This window comes from Mus caroli, unplaced genomic scaffold, assembly GCF_978045245.1.
Source record: "Mus caroli unplaced genomic scaffold, Mus_caroli_1 scaffold_8, whole genome shotgun sequence".
Taxonomy (NCBI): domain Eukaryota; kingdom Metazoa; phylum Chordata; class Mammalia; order Rodentia; family Muridae; genus Mus; species Mus caroli.
The window spans coordinates 78,629,175-78,651,180 of NW_028227263.1; the positions used below are offsets into that span (position 1 = coordinate 78,629,175).

Sequence of the window (22,006 nt, forward strand, 5' to 3'; positions counted from 1 at the left end):
AGGCAGGCAGGTTCTTGTAAAAATCAGACCACCACTGTTACAGAGAACTGTTTCCTGGCAAATCCCGGGGGTGGGGTGGGGGGTAGGGACTGGCAACTATCTTGGGACCTCCCTCTTTCAGAGTGACCTATCCCAGGTTTTTTAAAGCAGGCAAAAATCTCAGCATTTGAAATGATGGGGAAGGAAGATTGCAAGTTCTTGAGCCAGTCTGGGCTACACGGCAAAACCCTGGATCAAAAATAAATAAATAAATAAATAAATAAATAAATAAATAAATAAATAAAAAATTAAAATTAAAAAATGCATGTGGAAAGTAAAAATGTAAAAATAAAGAAACACATTAACATGTTTATAGCAGTTAACCCCACATGGCTTTGCTCCCTCCGTCTTTCATTGTAGGCCTTAAACACCATACAAATGAACATGTGTGTTTTTTAAACCAGAAAAAAAATCAGCAAGTATTTTAAATGCAACGTCAAGACAAGAAAAAAATTAATTGTGAAACGAAGAAAGTCAAGACATGGTGTCTCCTCAAACCACTTCCTCATCGCTCCTTTCAGCCAGAGAATCTTTGGATAGCAAAAGTCCCTGCTGTGTCAGCTGCGAGGAGGCTCACTCCTGGTGAGCAGGATTCAGTGTGCCAAATAGCACCCTGCTCCCTGCCCCTGTCCCTGCCCCTGTGTCCCTACTCACTGCTAAATAGTAGAGATCCAAATGATGGGTTTCACCTAGCTCCATTCTCTTTAGGAAAGGAGGAAGTAAGGAGTCATGTTGGCATGTCATCTCACCTTCAAACATCTTCATGTCAGCAACTTCCTGTTTTTGTTAGTAACCTTAGCCTTATCCCTTCGATGAGTATGCTGCATGTTGGGGTTTATTTTTCTAAGTTATTCATAAGTATGAGTGTTGTAACAGCAGATTGTGGAAGCTGTGTCCAAAAACAAACAAACAAACGAAAAAACCTGGGGACACAGCTCTTCTTGCATCTCTCAAGCTCCCCCTGGCCACCAGCACCCAGAGATCAGTGTCCGATGGAGTCCTGTGTCTTTCTCCTACATCACCACTAGGGGGCGCTAAGAGCACACAAGGCCAGCAAGCGCCCACTGGGGCTCAACAGCTTGAGGTCCCTCAATACCCCAATACCTTGAGGGTATTCTTCTAAGAGGGATTTGCCTGTTAGCTCCGGACCTCCAAAATCTCAAGGAAGCCATGGTTTATAACTGCATTACGCCGCTGTTTTCGTTAACTCTGGTACAAAAAGACGTCCCTCTACTAGCTCTGCCTGCCAGCCAGATCACAACCATTTCTGGCAGGAGTGAAATGATCCACACTTAAAACAAATGTGGATACTGCCTACTGTGAGGAAAACAGTCTTAGACAGTCGGGGTAGAAGAGGGCACGGCCAGAGAAATGCAAACTTGGTAAGCAGGAGGGCCTGAGTTTACTCCCGCCATAGCATACACAAAAAGACAGGTAACGAAAAAACAAAAACAAAAAACAAAACACAGCTGGGCAGTGGTGGCACATACCTTTAATCCTAGCACTTGGGAGGCAGAGGCAGGTGGATTTCTGAGTTCGAGGCCAGCCTGGTCTAAAAAGTGAGTTCCAGGACAGCCAGGGCTATACAGAGAAACCCTGTCTTGAAAAAAAAAAAAAAAAAGACAGGTAAGATGGCACACAGCATGCTTGATGCTTGTAAACCCAGCGCTGGGGAAATAGTGAGAGGCCTTGTCTCAAAACACAAAGCAGATTGTATATTGTATATAAATGCACTCTGAGGTTGTCCTCGAGAGTCTACACATATGCATACACATTGACATGTTCATACATGTGTACATATGCAGGCACACACACCAACATATACACCAACACACACGTAACACATTATTTTTAAATCTTGCCACCATCCCAACGAATAGAATTTCTAGTTTTCTGTGTGTCCTCTTGCAGAACCTATTCACAATGCACAGAACCTCAGCAACACAAAAATATTGTAAGTGACACGGCTTCACTCCACGTCAAATGTCAGAACTGAATCAAACCTTGGAGGGCAGACATGGGCTACTCCCTCCCTTTAAAATGAAGACGCTGAGATTCAGCTGGGCATACACGAGCTCATTTAACCCTCGTGCCAGCCCCACAAGGAAAGTGGTGCAATGCCCTGAATTCAGTGAGAACAACAAGAGAGGAGAAAATCCTTGAGGACCGAGCTCGTCCGGGGTAGAAATGGGATTCCCACAGGTTATCTGGCCCACAGCTCACCAACTGGACCCACCAACAATATGAATAAAGACACAGAAACTCTTACACATTTTAAAGCTTAAGCCTTTAACTTGGGCTCAGTCCCAGCTATGCTAACCTGACCAATTCTGGCTTACATCCCACCCCACGGCCAGTCCCGCTAGATCCACACTCAGAACTTCAGGTTCCTAGTGAAGGGTTTCCTTGGCATCAACACAGAATCTGTTAGGGTAAAGTGTGGAAAGGTGTATCTCTGAGGAACAGCGCAGAGCTAAAGGCCCATCACCAGTCTGACAATTAATAAATATTCATCCTTCTGTACCTGCTGATTGGCTTTAACAAAGATCTGCCAGCCAATAGTAAAGCAGGAAGCGGAGGGGCGGAACTTCCGGGCAGAGAAAGGGCTCTGGGGGAAGAAATCAGAAGCGAGAGATTCAGCCAGAGGGGGTGGTGGATGGAGAGTTCAGAGAACAAGAGATGTAGACCTGGCTATGCGGTAGGACGTAGGCCAGAATTAGTCAGGTTAGAATAGCTGGGAGAGAGCCCAAGTTAAAAGCCTAAGCTTTAAAATATATAAAGAATTTCTGGGTCTTTATTTATAGAGCTGGGGGGCGGGGGAGTCCGGGTAAGTACCTTTATAGGAATTCTTTCGTATTCCCTCCAGAAGTTTCGTTTAATCAATGTGTTGGTCTTTGTTCTTCTAAATCTGAGATGTTGTTTCTATGACACCTCTCTTTCTACCTTAGATTGGACAGAGCCCTCCTCTAAGAAAAGTTACACATACCTGCTCCCCAGTGGAAAGGGAGATAACCTCTGCTGAGGTCTGGGCTCCTTCCCTGAGCATCTCATAGTAAGCCTCAGCTGCTGCCTGATAGCCCTCCGCGTCATCCTCCAGGATGTCCACAGGGTAAGCCTCTGTAGGAGGAAAAAAAAAAAAAAAAAAAAACAAAACGGGATAAAATTAATTTTACACTGTCACTAAAAGGAACGTTAATTCAATTTTTGGTTTGTTTGTTTGTTTTTTCAAGACAGGTTTTCTCTACATAGTCCTGGCTGGCCTGTAGCTCAGACTATAGACCAGGCTAGCCTCAAACTCACAGAGATCTAGCTGCCTGCCTCTGCCTCCGGAGCACTGTGATTAAAGGCTTGCACTTGGCCATTTCAAGGGTTTTTGGTTGGTTGGTTTTGGTTTTGGTTTTGGTTTTGGTTTTGGTTTTGGTTTTACGAGACAGGGTTTCTCTGTATAGCCCTGGCTGTCCTGGAACTCACTTTGTAGACCAGGCTGGCCTCGAACTCAGAAATCTGCCTGCCTCTGCCTCCCGAGTGCTGGGATTAAAGGCGTGGGCCACCACGCCTGGCTTATTTCAAGTTTTTAAAGGAATAGTTTGGTTCAACAATCATGGTCAGGACTGGGGAGATGACTCAGTAAAGGGCTCGCCATGCAAACAGGAAGACCTGAGTTCCATCCCCAAACGCCACCAAAAAAAAAAAAAAAAAAAAAACGAACTTGTCATCCACGCCCTAGGGAGGCAGACAATGGCCAGCTTTCTCTAATCAAATAGTTCCAGGCCCGTGAAAGGTTTTGTCTTCAAAAAACAAGGTAGATAGTGGATGACGCCTGAGGTTGACCCCTGGCTTCCACATGCATGTACACACATCAGCACATATATGAACACATACCTACATGGATCTGCACACATATAAACACATAGATGCAAAAAAAAAATCAAAAAATTATGTTCACCCATTCCCTCAGACTGTTTTAAACCCCCCAGTCACACACTCGAAACACACTCGAAGTGATTTCCCATCCCATCCTCACTGTGCTCTCAGGGGCAGTGAACACAAGCAGGTTCCTTGAAGGCAAAGAACGGCTGGCTGCAACTTAGATGCTTCTGTCACTTGTGACTTAAGGTACCCGTTTCCTAGTTTATGGTCATTATACAAGTTCCTAGGGTTCCCCCCTTGTCCCCACCGCCAGGCACTGAGGGCGCAGTGGCTTGTGAGTATAGGATCACATCCTTCTACCCCCTTGCAAAGAAATTAATCTAAGGTGTTTTGCAACAGTCCTTGTATCTCTTTCCCATGCCATCTCTGACAGAAACAGAACCCCTGAATAATCATACAAATTGGCAGCGTCCAGTTCTTGGAAGCAGCAATCAGTTGCCCCTTCTGCAGTGAGCAAAAAAGATGTTGCCTGCCTCTGGCTGACATCCACACGCACAGGGACTCAGGGTTTTTTCTGTGGACCACACCCCATCTCTCTGATTCACCTCCTGGCCTCCTATGAGGGGAGCCATCTTCCTCCTTCCCTCCCCTTAATCCTCCACCTAATCCACCTATCTTCCTCTCACAGAGATGAACCTGGACAGGCAGTCCAGCTTCCAGCCTCTGTGGCTTCTCAGGTTCCCATTCTCTCTGGAGAGCCATTGTTTCCGGAAGCCACTCTGAGGATCCCAAATGCCGTTGATAGCAAAACGCTCAAGCCTTCAGTTCACTCCATTTCCTAGGAGGAATTTTTACCTCTGCCAATCAGCTCCTGGCGGGGGAACTCAAAGGCATACAAGCTGCCAAGGTTAGTGGATAGGGGCATGGTTGCCTCCGCCCAAACTCTCAGCCCCACTTTCCTGGGTGCAATGTTGTGGGTGCACGGGTTGTCCAGAGCTGATTAGAGGCAGACAACTTCTCTGTTGGGAGGCCCTGCATCCATGGATTTAACCAACCATGGACTGAAATGCTGGAGCGTGTGGGTGGGAGACTGCACAGGGCCTGTACAGATGCCCTTATCATGACTACCTAAGGAGTAAAATGTAGCAACTGCTTCTATGACTTTTACTTGTATTAGGAACTCCAAGTCACCGCTAGACTAGAGTATCCAGGAATACATGCATAGGCTGCACACAAATGAGCCATCTGGCAAGGGGCCTGAGCATGCGCAGATTCGGGTGTCTAAAGGCTATCTTTGAACCAGTCACCAGTGGAATACTGAAGAAAAACTGGACATTCTTCCACTACTCAATTTTTTTATGAAGCATGAGTATAACCACACACGTATACACACACAATGTCCTTAGAAGTACACTGTCAGAAGATTTAAAAATAAAGACATCAAGGGTTGGTGGTTTATTTGATAGCAGTGGCTAAGTGAACACAAAAGGGGTATGTCTTTATAGAGCCAAGATCTTCGATTGGTGAAGAAGTCACACGTGCCTCAAGGAAGTCCAGCACGATCAGCAATTCCTTTAGCAACGGTGCAGGCCTGCAGACGCCATGCCCAGGCAGACCTGCCCCACTTCCTTATTTAGATTGTCCTGACTCTGTGCAGGAGTCAGATGGACCCCAAGGACATCAAATGACCCAGAGACTGTTTCGAGTCTGTCACAGAGACAAACTCAGCCTACACCTGTCCTCTGGTCCTCCCCTCACTCAGATCAAGGTCTCACCCTCCCATCCATCTAATCTCCATCCATACATAATTAACAGTGACAACTTTCTCTGGGTTCCAGTTGCCAAGAGACAGCTGAGTGACCAGCCTTCTCTCACTGTATCCTGGTTGCCCCCAATTTACAGGGAAGGAAGGTGTCATTAGAGAGAATAAGGAAACATGGACCTAGCTAGGCCTGTCTGCTTCCAAGCTCTGGATAAAGCATTCAGATTAGGTCAAGTGTTTAAGTCAAAGCTCTCCATCATTACAGCAGGGCACCCAATGGGCTCCGGTAGCCCCTACACTCCAATCCCTGCAACTCCATTCTCAAGGCTGACAGGACACAGCCAGCATTCCTAATGAGCCTTCCTTAAACTCCCTCCTCCCCCCCGCCCCCCCCCCACACACACACACAAAAACAAGATCAAGGACTGTATGAGACATTGAGACCTAAGTTCAAATACCACCTGTGATGGTTTGTACATACAGGGCCCAGGGAGTTACTGGCTCTATTACAGGGTGTGGCCCTGTTAGAGTAGGCCTAGTCTTGTTAGCGTAGGAGTTTCACTGTAGGTGTGGGCTTTAAGACACTCATTTTAGCTGCCTGGAAACCAGTATTCTGCTAGGAGCCTTCAGATGAAGACATAGAACTCTCAGCTCCTCCTACACTCTGCCTGCCTGGATGCTGCCATGTCCCCGCCTTGATGATAATGGACTGAACCTCTGAACCTGTAAGCCAGCCCCAATTAAATGTTGTCTTTTATAGGACTTGCCTTGGTCATGGTGTCTGTTCCCAGCAGTAAAACCCTGACTAAGGCACCACCTCAGCCTAGGACAGGAGCTGACATAGCCTGGCCACCTCTCTGTCCTATAGCCAAAACCCTTCCAACTTGTCCCTTGGTTTTGTCGTAGCTCTGTCACGTCCTAACTTATACACAATGAGAGCAGCTGGGGCTTGTGAAGCACAGCTCTGCTCCGCTCCCAGCCCCATGCTCAGGCCTTTCCCATAGGAAGCACTTAGGAAATGTGGGTGGCTGTCCCACGGAGCTTTCCATATTAACAGCTGTTCCACAGACTTGGTCACGTGGCTTCTCCTGAGTATGCAAGAAGATCTAATGAGCGTGCCAATAAATTAAGAGAAGCTAGCAGGTGAGCTGCTTGGACCTGGGGTACACTCTCATGCCACATTTGTCCCGTGGGTGCCAAGCTTCAGGATCGACCACTCTCAAGATACCCACCCTCCAGGAACACCAGCCTACGGGGCAGAGAGAGACCAGACCTGGATTTGTATTCTGTTTCTGAGCTTATGTTTTAGGAAAGATGCTCATCATATCTGGACCATCAATTCCCCTTGTGAGGTGTGGATTGCAGAACTGGCAAAGAATGCGTATTGATCAGCCCCATGGAGAAGCTGACCCTGTGCTCTTCAGGTTCCCTGGGAGAGGCACCCATCCAAGGCCACCACCATCCACACATCCAAGGCCACCAGGGCCAAGGCTAGGTGCTTGCCAACTAGTGGCATACTTTCTGATCATATGTGGTTAGGACAAACGTCATGAACGTGTTACACCCTGTTCACATCATGAGATCATTTACCCTGCAAGTTAAGACCCTACCCTCCGCCCTGAAAGAACTCGTGGGCAATGCCTCCAAGACACTGGCTGTCCACAAGAGAAAGTTGTGGTGGTTGGCCTCCCACAAAGGCCACAGGGGCAGATCTAAGAGGGTCTCGAAATCCTAACGCTTGCTGGAATTGTCAAGCCATGGCCCAGCCTGATTATCTCAAAACTGGGAGTCACTTTCTGTTGCGGGGCGGGGGTGGGGGGTGGGGGGCAGGAAACATAAATTAACCACTGTGGGTGTCATGAGACTGACTGCAGACCTCTCTCTATGGGGCAGAGTCATCAGGCAGAACACCTGGGGCGCCCTGCAACCTGGGCCACAACACCGCATCCATCCTAAATAGCCACCCCACACCCACTGTTGAGGAAAATGCTCCCTGCTCCCCCAAACTCAACAGCTCTCCTCTACACAGAAAATATTTATGTAAGCCTTATGGAAAACTAGGGGAGGGCTGGAGAGATGGCTCAGCGGGTAAGAGCACTGACTGCTCTTCCGAAGATCCTGAGTTCAAATCCCAGCAACCACATGGTGGCTCACAACCATCTGTAATGAGATCTGATGCCCTCTTCTTCCGGTGTGTCTAAAGACAGCTACAGTGTACTTACACATAATAAATAAATAAATCTTTAAAAAAATAATAACGTTGAAAACTTGGGGAACCTGAAAATTGAAGATTCACCAAGTAGAAGGGATAGATATCCAAAATGAACAGAAAAGGGGGGACTCTCCTCCTCCATCCCAGGAGGAAGCCAGGGCCCCACCCCATGGGGCCCTGGGAAGTAAATGGGTCGGGGCTGGGATAGGCCATTCTTGATTCTGGTGGTGGAAGACAGGCCCCTCCCCTGTGGGTTCCAGATGTGAGCCCCTGACGGGCCTTCATGGCTTGGACCGAACAGGAAATACTTTACCAAAGCCAAAAGAATGTAATCTCTGCAGCGTAACACTAAATGCTTTTATTAAAAAGGCATACAGTTGAAATACCTCACTGCAGACTGTAAAGAAGTTGAAATTCCTGGATAAAGCCCGGGTTTATGAATTCCCTTGAGCACATGCTGGCAGTATCACCCAAAAACCAAAAATAACGGTGCACATCAGAGTGTTGTTCTACAGAAACTATGGAGAAGGCTCGACATTCCCTTAGCAAAGCCTGAGTTCAGAGAGCTGCTCAGACTCTTGTCACCCACAGCCCAGCAAGGCAGCCGCCACTCAATCCAGCCCAGAAATGCATGGTCCTTGGACCATAAACAGCAACGCTCGTTAACACAGACGTCGGTGGGCTCAACGCACGGGCTCAACGCACAGACTCAGTACGCAGTATGCACAAGACTCTCCCCCCCCCATACTCCCTTACCACAAATTGCAGGGAAACGCTTTCATTTTTGGCAAAGCACCATTTTTCTAAGATGAGACTATTATCCTGAGACACACCAAGGAAATATTTCAAATTTTACTAATCCCGGTCTTACAAACTTGGCTTTATTGAAAAGCACTACCTGGCAGTAACTATGGGGCATTATGTCATTGGAAAAGCTGGCTGTAGTAACTCGGGATTTTCTTTCTTTTCCCTCTCTCTCTCTCTCTCTCTCTCTCTCTCTCTCTCTCTCTCTCTCTCTCTCTTTTGTCATGTGGGTTGTTGTTCTTCAATTACAGTAAGGAGGATTCTTGCTCCAGATAATGTGAAAAAAAAAAAAAAAACAAAAAAAAACCGCAAGGACAAAAAACTAAACTCCGTTCCACCATCAAAAGGAAGCTGTGCGGGTGCCACAGATCAAACATTTTTTCTTGTGTATTTTTTTTTTTCTGTATCTTTTTTCATGCAAGTGGCTTTTTCATTGTTTCTGTTCACAAGTGAATTTTCTTCTAAAATTAAATTATTCCAGGATCTTTATTAAAGAAGAATCTACTACAGGAAGGTAAAAGACCAATTCTGGGCTCTGCAGAGAGTTAAAGACTAGTTTCTCATCAGACATGAGCAGACAGCAGAAAACTCTAGGAGCATGCAGCAAGACAGCTTTGTGTGCTGCAATGGTTTGTATATGCTTGGCCCAGGAGGTGGCACTATTAGGAGGTGTCACCTTGTTGGAGTAGGCATGTCACTGTGGGTATCAGCTTTAAGACCCTCATCCTAGCTGCCTAGCAGCCTTCAGATGAAGATGTAAAACTCTCAGCTCCTCCTGCACCAACCACGCCTGCCTGGATGCTGCCATGTTCCCACCTTGATGATAATGGACTTAACCTCTGAACCTGTAAGCCAGCCCCAATTAAATGTTGTCCTTAATAAGTGGTGCCTGTTCACAGCAGTAAAACCCTACCTAAGGTGTGTTCTCTGCAAACACACTAAAGGACATCCCCAAATCATCTAAATGTCTCAAAATCCAAAAGTCACCTCATCAGGACCCCTGGCTTGACCAGAGGCGCCTGCGGTTCAACACCATACAGTCCATAGGGCTGCGTTTGTAAAGTGAATGAGGTTTAAAAAAAAAAAAGTAAATTCACAAATGCACACCTTGAGCCTCCAAAGCAACCATGAAAGGATGCCCTGCTGGAGCCGGAGAGATGACTGAGCCTGCATGTCCACAGGGCCTGGGTTCAGTACCCAGCACCTACCTGTTGTCTCACAACTACTCGGTAAGTCCAGTTCCAGGAGAGCCAACATGCTCTTCTGGCCTCCGGAGAGACCAGTCAACTTGCAGAGGGTGCATAGATATACATGTATGCTAAACACACTCATCTACTTCAAGGAAAAATAAATAAATTCTTAAAAGGGGAAGAGGGTGCTTACTGGTGGTGGCTCATGCTTTTAACCCCAGCACTCAGGAGGCAGAGGCAGGCGGATCTCTGATGGCCAGCCTGGTCTACAGAGCAGGAATTCTAGGACAGCCAGGGCTAGAGAAAGAAAAACCTGTTTAGGGGGAGGGGGGGGGAAGGGGAAGGAGCTTATTTTTAACTTGAAGATAATTGTATTTCATCTTTATCTTGTTATTTGTTTACTCGTTTATTGGTGCTAGAGACTGAGTTCATGGGGTCTTGCACAAGCCAAATACACACACTGTGGCTAAGCTACAGTGTGCTTAACTTTTAAAAAGTAAAATAGGGCTGGCGACATGGCTCAGCGGGAAAGAGCACTGACTGCTCTTCCGAAGGTCCTGAGTTCAAATCCCAGAAACACGTGGTGGCTCACAACCACCCTTAATGAGATCCAATGCCCTATTTTGGTGTGCTGTAGCAGCTACAGTGTACTTATTTATAATAATAAATAAATCTTTCGGCCGGAGCAAGCAGGGACTGAGTGAGTGGGGCTGACCAGAGCGATCAGGGTTGACTGGAGCAAGCAGAGGTCCTAAGTTCAATACCCAACAACCACATGAAGGCTCACAACCATCTGTATAGCTACAGTGTACTTATATACATAAAATAAATAAATCTTTAAAAAGTAAAATAAAAAGGCCAGGCATACAGTATCAAACACCTTTAATCCCAGCATTTGGGAGGCAGAAGGAGAAGGATCTCTGTGAGCATGAGGCTAGCCTGGTCTACATACCAAGTTCTAGGACAGTCAGGGGAGCTTGTCTTAACATAAGTTAAATTAAAATTAAAAGAAGGCACTTGGGGCACTGCAAAGTTGAAAGAGTATTCACAAAGGCTGCATGCAGCCCAGCACTGCAGAGAAGCAGGTATAATCGCTCACATCTCTAACCTCAGCACTCAGGAGGGGGGAGTCAGGAGGGCCAAACATCCTGTAACATCTTCCACCAGAGCCAGAAACTGGAAACAACCTAGATGTCACTTCGATGATGAATGGATAACAAAAACACAGTTCATTTACACAGTAGAATACAACTTGGATATGAAAACTAAGGACATTGTGAAATTTGCAGGCAGGTGGATAGAACTTGAGAGTACCACCCTGAGTGAAGTATCCCAGACCCAAAAGGACATGCATGGTCTGTACTCAGTTATAAGTGGATATTAACCATAAAATACAGGATACCCATGCTAATAATCAACAAGCCCAAAGGAGGGCCCAAGGGAGGATGGTTGAATCTTTCTCAGAAGGAGAAATAACATTTAAAAAAGAAAGAAAACTGGCAAGATGGCTCATTGCATCTTGCTCAAAGCACTTGCCAGGAAGCCTTACACAACCCCAGCAATCCCAGACCCCCATGGAAGAACCAGAGAACCAGCTTTTGCAAGTTGTCCCCTGACCTCCATGGTGCACTGTGCCATACGTGTGCACACACATACACACACACACACACACACACATCACAAATGTTAGGGTTTTGTTTTTGATTTTTAAGAAAAAAGAAAAACTGAAAACTCACCCACCAGGGAATCGCGTGAGTTAACACTCGCACTCCTCAGACATCTCAAGACTGAAAGTCTTCGTGCACATCCCCACCTCTTTCCTGCCTATAACTCCATTTCCCCTGATGCTTGTTGTGAAACACTAGGTCTGCAGATTTGCTCAGGATAAGCTAGTGATGACACAAGGTGCCATCACTAATGCCAGCATGTTTAGGGAAGGTGACTCTGAGCCCATGCCTGGGAGTCCCATCAGCAACCAAGTACTGTTAGAAATTTTGTAGCAGGCCAGGCAATAGTGGCACATGCCTTTAAATCCCAATACTCAGGAGGCAGAAATAGGGAGAGCTCTATGAGTTTGAGAAAAAATTGGTCTACAGGTGGAGTTCTGGGCCAGCCATGGCTACACAATGAAACCCTGTCTCAAAAGCAACAAACAAACAAACAAGTGAGGAGGAGGAGGAAGGAAGGAAGGAAGGAAGGAAGGAAGGAAGGAAGGAAGGAAGGAAGGAAGGAAGGACAGAAGGGAAGGATGAGAGAAAGAAAATTTCACAGCATTCAGGTTTATATCCCAAACTTAGCTAACAAGGGACTCTGGTCCCAGGGTGCCATTTGCCAGATGACAGAACATACCTTGGAGAACAGTGTTTGAAAAAATGCAAGAGGGGAAGGGCCCATCCCTATTAGAGATGGCAAACAGGCAAGAGTCTGAGTCCAGAATCAGACCACGAAGAACCTGCCACCAGAAAAGGCATCCATCGATGGTGCGACAGTACATCTCTTTCCAATAAAGTAGAGAACAGAAGGTGAGGCCAATAAACACTTGGATATTTTTGTTGTTTTTTGAAAAGCATCTGATTGCCAAAATATTCTTAGCAAAGTTCTTTTTTTTTTTTTTTTTTAAGTTGGAAGACAGAATGTAGAATATGTTAGAAATTTTTGAGCAGATGAGCAAAGTTGTCAAGGAGGCGCTGTGGAAGGTCCGCAGGTGGCTGGCAGTGGGTTTTATTCCCTGGTGATTGACAGGCTGCCTGTTGCTCTGTTGTCGCATGATTAATATTGGCCAACTTGCAACTTGTCAATGCCTGGACTGAGAGCAATCGCTTGTCCCTCATCTAAGACGGTAAAATATGCAGATGACTTTATGTGACACCCACGCAAACGTTTACATGGTCCTGGTTTTGTTTTGTAATGCAATAAGCAATATATAACACCTTGGTGTTAGGAAAGAGTTACCTGTGACTAGCTCTCATTAGTAGCTAATGCAATACAATGAAGCAAGGGTTTGAACAACTTCATTATGAGTGGTGGTTATATAAATACAGGGTTTCTAATTCTCTCGCAGATAACTTTAGAAACTTAGCTATTGCCAGAATCTGCTCAATCTTCCTACCTTGCAGTGATAGTTCTGATATAAGAATGTTTCAGCTCCTAATTGCTCTGTGTGTGTGTGTGTGCATGTGCATGTGCGTGTGTGTGTGTGTGTGTGTGTGTGTGTAAGAGAAGGAGAGCGCATTCTAACCTTCATATTTGTGCCATGGCATGCATACATGCACTGTCCCAAATATATACAACACAGGGGTGTAGGGAAGAGGAGCATCTACCTTGTCCTGGGTGTATGCCAAAGCTCCTCTCCCTTTCCAGGAAAGCTTGGTTATTACATGCTGTAAGTACACGTTTCTGGGGTGCACACCGGGGTACCGGTGCTTCAGATCTGCATGATACCAGTGCAGCAAACGCTCTCCCCTGTAAGCCCTCCCTCCAGCCTCTAACTGCTTTTAATATGAAGGTCTTTAAGACTTGTAACCTGAATAACAGTGCAAATGAGCAGCATAAAACCATTTTTCCCCTGAGAAGAGCCAGCAAGAGGACCAAGCAGGTAAAAATGCTTGCTGAGAGTGCCTGGTGACCAGAGTTCAAGTTCTGGATCTAACTCTCAAAAGTTGTCCTCTGACCTTCACATATGTGCCCTGGCATGTGCACACTGGCATTCACAAACTCACATAATTCATACACACAGAAAATAAACTTTTAACTCAGCTTATTAAAAACAATGAATTTATGAAATTCTTAGGCAAATGGATGGAACTAGAAAGCATCATCCTGAGTGAGGTAAACCAATCACAAAAGAACACACATGGTATGCACTCACTGATAAGTGGATATTAATTAGCCCAGAAGCTTGGAATACCCAAGATACAATTCACAGACCACATGAAACTCAAGAAGAAGGAAGATCAAAGTGCGGATACTTCAATCCTTCTTAGAAGGGAAACAAAATACCCATGAAAGGAGTTACGGATACAAAGTGTAGAGCAGAGACTGAAAGAATGGTGGTACAGAGACTGCCCCACCTGAGGATCCATCCCATATACAATCACCAAACCCAGATACTCTTGTGGATACCAACAAGTGCTTACTGACAGAAGCCTGTTACTGCCATCTCCAGAGAGTCTCCACCAGTGCCTGACAAATACAGAGGTGGATCCTTGTAGCCAACCATAGGACAGAGCACAGGGTCCCCAATGAAGGAGCTAGAGAAAGGACCCAAGGAGCTGAAGGGTTTTGCAGCCCCATAGGAGGAACAACAATATGAACTAACCAGTACCCCCAGAGCTCCCAGGGTCTAAATCACCAACCAAAGAGTACACATGGAGGGACGTATGGCTCCAGCTGCATATGTAGCAGAGGATGGCCTAGTCAATGGGAGGAGAGGCCCATGGTCCTGTGAAGGCTCTATGCCCCAGTATAGGGGAATGCCAGGGTCAGGAAGCAGGTGTGAGTGGGTTGGTGAGCAGGGGGTAGGGGGAAGGGATAGGGGGTTTTCAGAGGGGAAACCAAGAAAGAGGACAACATTTGAAATGTAAATAAAGTAAATATCTAATAAAAAAAATCCAATAAAAAAGAAAAATAAACTTTTAAAAATATATTATTTGAGACTGTAGCATTCTGTTCCTTTAACATTCAAGGAAGTGTCATATTCAGTGACACTCCCTGAGAAGGAGGACAGAGAACAGGAAATAGCATCTCCAGTAGCTACTTCTATGTGAATGGTGGCCAAAGGCCTCCCGGTCACATGCTACAAGTGCAAGTTCCTCACCCATGAGACGTGGAGCCACTTGGTCCCAGCTGGTCACCTGTGAGGTTACTATTTGTCTGGGCTTTGCTGGAAAGGGAGAGGGGGGTTGTCATACCCACAGGACAAGAGAGAAAGAAAGCCTGAGTCTGTATATATGTATGTGTACACACACACACATAGGGTTGTGTGTATATATACATATGGTAGAGAATAAAGTTTATTTAGGGCATGGGAAGTGGAATTGGGAGGAGAATAGAGACAGAGAGAAAGGAGAGAGACAAGAGGAGTAGAGGCTTGCCAAGACCGGGTAGAGAGAGAGGTGGGGTGCAGAATAGGGGGAGAAAGGACAGAGAGGAAGAAGGTAAGAGGGAAAGAGAGTAAGAGAGCAATAGAGTAAGAGCAGAAAACCCAAGTCTTAACCCGAGTCTGAATTTAATCACTAAGAACATGAAAATACCCTAGTATCAGTAAGACGGAGCGAGTGTGGCAGTCCTGAAGACAGGGAAGGAGCCCCGTGGTAGGACAATTGCCCAGCGTGGAACTAGAGCCACATACCACCCAGGACCCAAAGGACAAAGAAAAATAACCTCTTACCACTGTGATGCATTCATTGTATGCCAGTAGATGACAGTTCTCAGACCCAACCAAACATCAGGGCTTTCCTAGGGACTTCAGGCACTTCTATACAAAAACCACATCCCCCGTGGGTGTTCACCTGTTACATTTTAAATAACAAAACTTCTGAAGAGGAACAAATGGGTTTCCAGCCCGCATGTGAGCTTCCCGAAGAGCAAGTGGGTAAGAGAGGAAGGAACCCAGAGTCTCAGTGAGGAAGCCGGGTTATGGACTCAGCTGCAGCCCCACTGCTCAAGAACTTGGCTCGTCCTTCTGATGTGCAGCCCCCCGAGAAGAGGTGGAGTTTGTATTAGTCAGGGTTCTCTAGAGTCACAAAACCTACTGGAATGACCAACAGTCAGCAGTCCAACTAACCCAACAGTGGGTAGCTGTGAATAGGAAGTCCAAGAATCTAGTAGTCGCTCAGTCCCATGAGGCTAGGTGTCTCAGCTGGTCTTCTGTACAAGCTGGAATCCTGAAGAAGTAGGTTCCAACAGATGTGCTGGCCAGTAAGTGCAAACTGGCGAATAAACCCTTCCTTCTTCCATTGTCCTTCTGTAGGCCTCCAGCAGAAGGTGTGGCCCAGATTAAAGATGTGTACCACCAGGCCTGGACCTAAGCTTTTTTCTGAACTCAGAGATCCGCTTGCCTCTGTCTCCTGGAATTAAAGGCATGTACCACCTTGCCTGAGCCTAGCCCATCATGGCCACTGTTCCTGGATCAAAGGCCTGTCTCTTCCATTCGAAAGATCTGGATCACGGGTGTGCCCTCTGTTTCTGGATTGCAGCTCATTCCAGGTGGAGTTGACAACCAGGAATAGCCATCACATAGTTCAACAGGCTCCTCTGACCTGAGAAGATTTGCTGAGGGGAAACATCTGCTTCTCAACAACTGGAAGCGCACCTCGATAACTGCCTTTTACAGAGTGCTAGACTTGTGTGTCTAAATTAAGGCTGAGAAGTACAGGAAGCAGAATGCTGATGCTTGCATGGAGCTGGGTACCGCCTCAGTGTTACTGTGACAGAATAGAAAAGAAACATGATATTTTGTGGGGTTTTTTTTTTTTTGGATAAACAATGTTTCTAAAGTAAGAGAGGATGGGGGAAGGGTAGCGGTGTGTTTTCACATGATCACATCAAAGTCCGAGGTGAAACCTCACACTGGCAGAGGTACCCACTTTCCCAAGGGCTTTTACACGTACAACTTGTGTGAAATGTATACCAACCCCACAGAGTCGATAAAGCACAGCGCACTGACCGTTTGTCCAGTGAGGGAACAGAGATTCAAAGGTTAATTAGTAATGAAGTAAAAACTCAAATCCAGACCTTGAGATTTCCTGCAGAGCTCTGATGACTCGCCTCCCGCTAATTTATTTTAAAGCTTTTTATTTTGTAGGTATTAAGTATTCGCCTACATCTATGCCTGTCGGCCCGGTGTATACCTGATGTCCACAGAGGCCAGAAGAGGGCATGAGAGCCGCTGGGACTTGGGTTACAGATAGTTACGAGTCAGGCAAGGTGCTAGGAGTCAAACCCAGGCCCTCTGCATCAGCAGTGGTTAGTCTCAACAGCCCAGCCAGCTCGCCAGGTCTCCCTACTAATTAATATTGAATCAACCACTCACTTTAAATGTCAGTTCATGGCGGCCCTAGTTCTGAGGATGCTGAACTTGCAAACTATTCCTAGAAAAACTGGTCACAAAAGACCAAAGCAAAAGGCAACTCCAGCGTCCACTGGCAGAGGAGAGGTGCTCTACACACACAGCATGGGATGTAGTTCAGCTTTAAAAGGGAAGGGAATTTAGGGGCAACTGACGTGAACAGAACTTGAGGCCACTGCACTGAGGGCAATAAGCCAGTCATAAAAGAAAAAGGAATATTCTACTTCCATTTTCATGGGCTACCTATACTAGGCAAGTTCTTCAGCTACACTGTCACTGCCTTCAGACACACCAGAAGAGGGCATCAGATCTCATTACAGATGGTTGAGAGCCACCACCTGTTGCTGGGATTTGAACTCAGGACCTCTGGAAAACCAGTCAGTGCTCTTAACCACTGAGCCAGTAAATGAACTTCACCAGGCGTGGCCTTTAATCCCAGCAATCGGGAGGCAGAGGCAGGTGGGTCTCTGAGTTCAAGGACAGCTTGGTCTACAGAATGAGTTCTAGGCCAGGCTGGGTTTATTACACAGAGAAACATTGTTGCAGGTGGGGGAGGGGGTTGGACGCAGTATCTGACCTGCCTTCAAGTTTAGTTTTTAATGGGAATCACAATACATCTCCATAATTATTTCAGATAGTTTCACTGTGGTTACCATTTGGCCATGTACAGCTGTGGGACCGTAAGCACATCTGTACCACTGTGCCGTCCTCACTACTCCTCCCCCCTCTCAGACTGAAAGAGCACCCTCCACATTCCGGATTCTAACACTTCTCCAGCGCCCTGCAGCCAGTACACGCCCCAGCTCCGGAGTTTGACTGTTAAGGTACAGTCGTCCAAGTGGGATCACCCAGTCTTTGCCATTTCATTAAGCACTCGTTTCATTAAGCACACTGGCTTCAGAGTTCATCCCTGTTGTAGCTGCAACGTCTTCATTCAAAGCCCAATGAAGTCCTTTGTTACTTGAAACATTTTACTTGGAGGTACAAACACTGTCCAAGTTCCTGCTTGTGGTCCTCCAGTACATCCAGAAGAGGAATTACTGGACCATATGGTAATTCTGTTTAATTATTTTCAAAACTTCCATAGCACGTTTTTTCCTCCCTTCCTTTCTTCCTCTCTGGTAGCAGTAGTGAAGACTGAAACCCAGGTCTCAGGCATACTAGACAAGCACTCTACCACAGAACTGCAGCGCTTACCCTCTCCACATCAGGCTGTAAAGATTTTACACTCCTGTCAACAAGACACAAGAATTCCAGTTTCTCCCCATCCTCAGCTACACTTGTATTGTCTGTCTTGTTGATGTTTTATGGTAGCCACCCAGTGGGCCGGAGGGGATAGCAGCCTGTGGTTTCCACTTGTGCTGTCCTGATGGTTGGTAATGTAGAGAGCATCATGTTTCCGGTGCTCACCAGTACATCTTCTTTGGGAAAGATCTTCTCAGGTCTTTTGCCAATATATTCTTAGTATTTGACGTCAACTTTGAGAATGTTGCAAGAACTGGCAAGAGAGAAATGGATGTGTGGAAAGAATGCTTACTGCTTCATCCAGAACACACTGTGGTTAAGTAAGGGACAGAGTCAGAGGCATTTCAAAAAGTTCAGGCAAGCACAGACACAGCTTAGAGTAGAGATGGCGGTGAAGGTGACAAGACAGATGACACATGTGAGCCAGGGTTTGGCACTCTGATGTACTTTAATCCTTCTTTCCAAAAAGGCCAATGAAATTCACCGGGCAGCGTTCAATTGTGGTGGCTTCATGAACTAACCCAGGAAGTAGCCAAAGTCAATCATGATTCCAGCGTTACCAGAAAGTCAAGGAACATACCAACAGAAAACTAGGATGTCCAATCCTCTAAAATATGAAATATCTTACTAAGGTTAAGTTAAAAGGCGTGGGAAGCCTTCAAGAAGGAGAGCTTTGACATAGTGCATTGAAAACTGCTGAAAGCCAAGTCCCACCACCTTCTTCAGGATTCAGCAACTAGTGCTTTTGGGCTAAAGTTAAGGGTACCAGGCTTGAGGTCATTGGAATCTGACCTGTAAAACTCCTCAAGCTCCTGGGCATGGTGGTGCATGTCTTTAATCCTGTCACTCAGGAACCAATGGTAGAGTGACCTCTATGAATTTTCGGCTTTGTAACAAGCTCCAGGCCAGTCAGCACTACATAATGACACCCTGTTTCAAAACCAAAGTAAACAAACAAAACGACTAAGTGAAAAAAAAAAAAAAAAGACCCTGAGCGTACGGTGAAACAAATACCATTGAAGAGGCAGACAGCCTATGTATGGCACACTGAAACCACAGGCTATAGGAGATGCAGATATTAAACGTGACCGGGGAAACACTTCAGTAAGGAACAAAGGGCGCCGAGACCTTTCACGTTGCCCAGTAAGAATCGAGGAGGAAAGGGAAGTAGAATTTCTAAAATGGAACATCTTAGCTGAGTCATTGACCCAGAACACAGCACAGAGAGAGACACAGCGGGTACACTTGGAAAGTAAGAGAAACCAAGCACAGAGGCATGAGATACGGGATGCTGTGGCAGTCTAATTAAAGTTCCAGGAGGAGAAGACGAAGGAAGAAGCCAAACGTGAAGAAACCGTAGATGAGTTAATGGTGACACCGATTCTTAGATTCTGTAATCTTAACCAATCCCTCACCTAGACAAACTAGTCACACTGCAAAACAGCGCACGCACGCGCGCACACGCACACACACACACACACACACACCTGAAAGCATTCGGGAAGAAAGGACAGATCTACAGATCTTTCCACTTGGCTGCTAATAAGTGGACAGCTGCCTTCTTCACAAAACTCTGGGAGGCAGGAGACAATGGAATGCCATTTTTTTTTAAAGATTTATTATTATATCTAAGTACACTGAAGCTGTCTTCAGATGCACCAGAAGAGGGCGTCAGATCTCATTACGGATGGTTGTGAGCCACCATGTGGTTGCTGGGATTTGAACTCAGGACCTTCGGAAGAGCAGTCGGTGCTCTTAACCACTGAGCCATCTCTCCAGCCCAGAATGTCATTTTTAATGAGCTAAATAAAGGTAAATAACATTCCTCCTCCTAGCAAAAACAACTTCCAAGACATCAGATGAAATAAAGAAATATTAGAAATATATCATTCAAGAGTTTGCTGTGAGAAGACCTCCGATATAATTATTTCTTAGGCACATTAGCATATAGGTAATTGACCTCTAGAAGAAAAGGCTCATTAGGAAGCGATGGGGACTGGGAAACAATAATAAACTCGGATAGAGTCTAAGCTGATGTTAACCATATGACATAAAACATTTTAATTTAAGGAGCAAGAAAAAGTTAAAGCTTCAAGGGCAGTGTGTGTGTGTTTGGTATTTTTCTCATGGCTGGGACAAACTACCTGACTAAAGAAGTTTCAGGAAGGATTTAGTTCAGCTCATAGCCTGAGGACAAGGTCTACCTCGGAGAGGAAGAGATGTCCACAAGAACACAAGAAAGAACACAAGAACAGCTCCTGTAGGGGGGTGGGGGTGGGGCTGGTCACACTGTACCCAAACTCAGCAAAGAGAAAGAAATGGATGCTTGCCACCAGCCACTTTCTGTTGCTCAGTCAATCCAAGCCCCCAGTCTGTAGGACGACACCACCCACACTCAGGGCATGTCTTCTTTCTTCAGCTAAGTCTCGCTGGAAACACCCTTACAGACTTGCTCAGAGATGTGTATCCTAGGTGATTCTAAATCTAGTAGAGTTGACAATGAACCATCACCGAATATGAGCTGGGGAGGAAACAATAGGGAGAGAACTTCTGAAGGCCCCTAACTCATTCCAAGGGAAGTTAAAATTTGACTTATTGCAGAATAATTAATCAAGTATGAATATTAAAATTTCTAAGTTAGCACTTAAAAAGGAGAGAAACATGGTTATTAAATTTCAAAATAGGAAAGAATGGAAACAGGGCAAGGGTAGACAGGATGCCATTTAAGATAAAGGAGGGCAAAAGATTTAAAAAGATCATCTGCCTATTATCATGCTTAAAAATTATGATTAAAAGCAGATAGTTATGAACAAATAACTAGAATTTATGTTGTATTTGTACACCAAATATTTTTAATATTTTTATCTAATGTTTATGCATTGTGGGGTAACAAAACATGAATAGAGCAACGTCTTCCCTTCTGTATAGCGCTTTTTTTTTAGACAGGATCTCAGCCTGGCTCCAAGCTTGCTATGAAAGTGATTTCCCACTGGATCAGGGAACCTGACCCCAGGGATTTGTGCCTGCTGTGCCAGCTACATCCTACCCGCCCCACCACCGTTCTGTCCAAACGTGAGCAGCACACATGTAGTACACAAATCACTTGTAGGAAAATACAAAGGTCAAGTGGACAACAAACTGCGCTAACACATGCTCTGAACCTAACATAGCTGTAACCGTCTATGCACACTAAAAAGAATCCACCGCGGAGCAGAGTTAACAGAGTACGCATGCGCGGTGGGCTGTCCCGAGTGAGCCGCGGTCTGCAATGGTGAAGACTCTACAACGCTAACTTCTCAAGGACTTACCAGTGAACGAAATATTCAGATTAGAGTTTGTTTCTGCAAAAGCAGTGAGGAAATCCACGAAGCTTTCTCTCCGTTAGTGGAATTTTCAAGTCGTGGTTACAGACTTGGTTTCCAAGAACAACACATCTATCTTAATTTCAGCAAGTCAAGCTGTCTAGGTGGAGACATGGCATCCCTCCCTGGCAACACACACAGAGCCGAAAGAGCTCAGCCCCATATTGCTCATTCTGGATACTCAGCCCCTAGTGGCTGTCCTGTCTCGAAGACACAGACACCTATGGAAGTTGTCCTGAGACAACTCTCAGTGTCCCGAGAACCAATAAGTACCAGTTAAATCTGTTTTCTCTTAAAAGTGGGGCCACAGCTTTGGGGTACTGAATGAGTGGGTGCAATGGTCTTAAAGTGAGAGGGTTCTAAAGACCAGGGAAAAGAACAGGAAGAATAGCAGGGATGGAATGGCCATGGAATGGCCTTAAATTCACAAGGCTTTGGGTCTCTTATCCAATC

At 45.8% G+C, this 22,006-nt stretch overlaps 1 protein-coding gene across 7 annotated transcripts in view; it reads right to left on the reverse strand.

Annotated features, from left to right (window-relative positions):
- Window positions 1-22,006, reverse strand: part of Fam169b (Protein FAM169B) — an 82,406-nt gene that overhangs the window by 56,266 nt on the left and 4,134 nt on the right. For 2 of the 7 annotated variants that reach the window (XM_021167236.3, XM_021167234.3), the window contains exon 2: window positions 3,026-3,156. The exons of 2 other annotated variants lie outside the window; for them this stretch is intronic. In XM_021167236.3, coding sequence (XP_021022895.1) covers window positions 3,026-3,085 — 60 coding nt within the window. In that variant the 5' untranslated portion in view covers window positions 3,086-3,156. Of the gene's footprint in view, window positions 1-3,025; window positions 3,157-10,926; window positions 11,075-15,266; window positions 16,303-17,599; window positions 18,771-22,006 lie in introns of those variants that run through there. 3 more of the 7 variants (XM_085841647.1, XM_085841646.1, XM_085841645.1) reach the window with 3 other exon arrangements.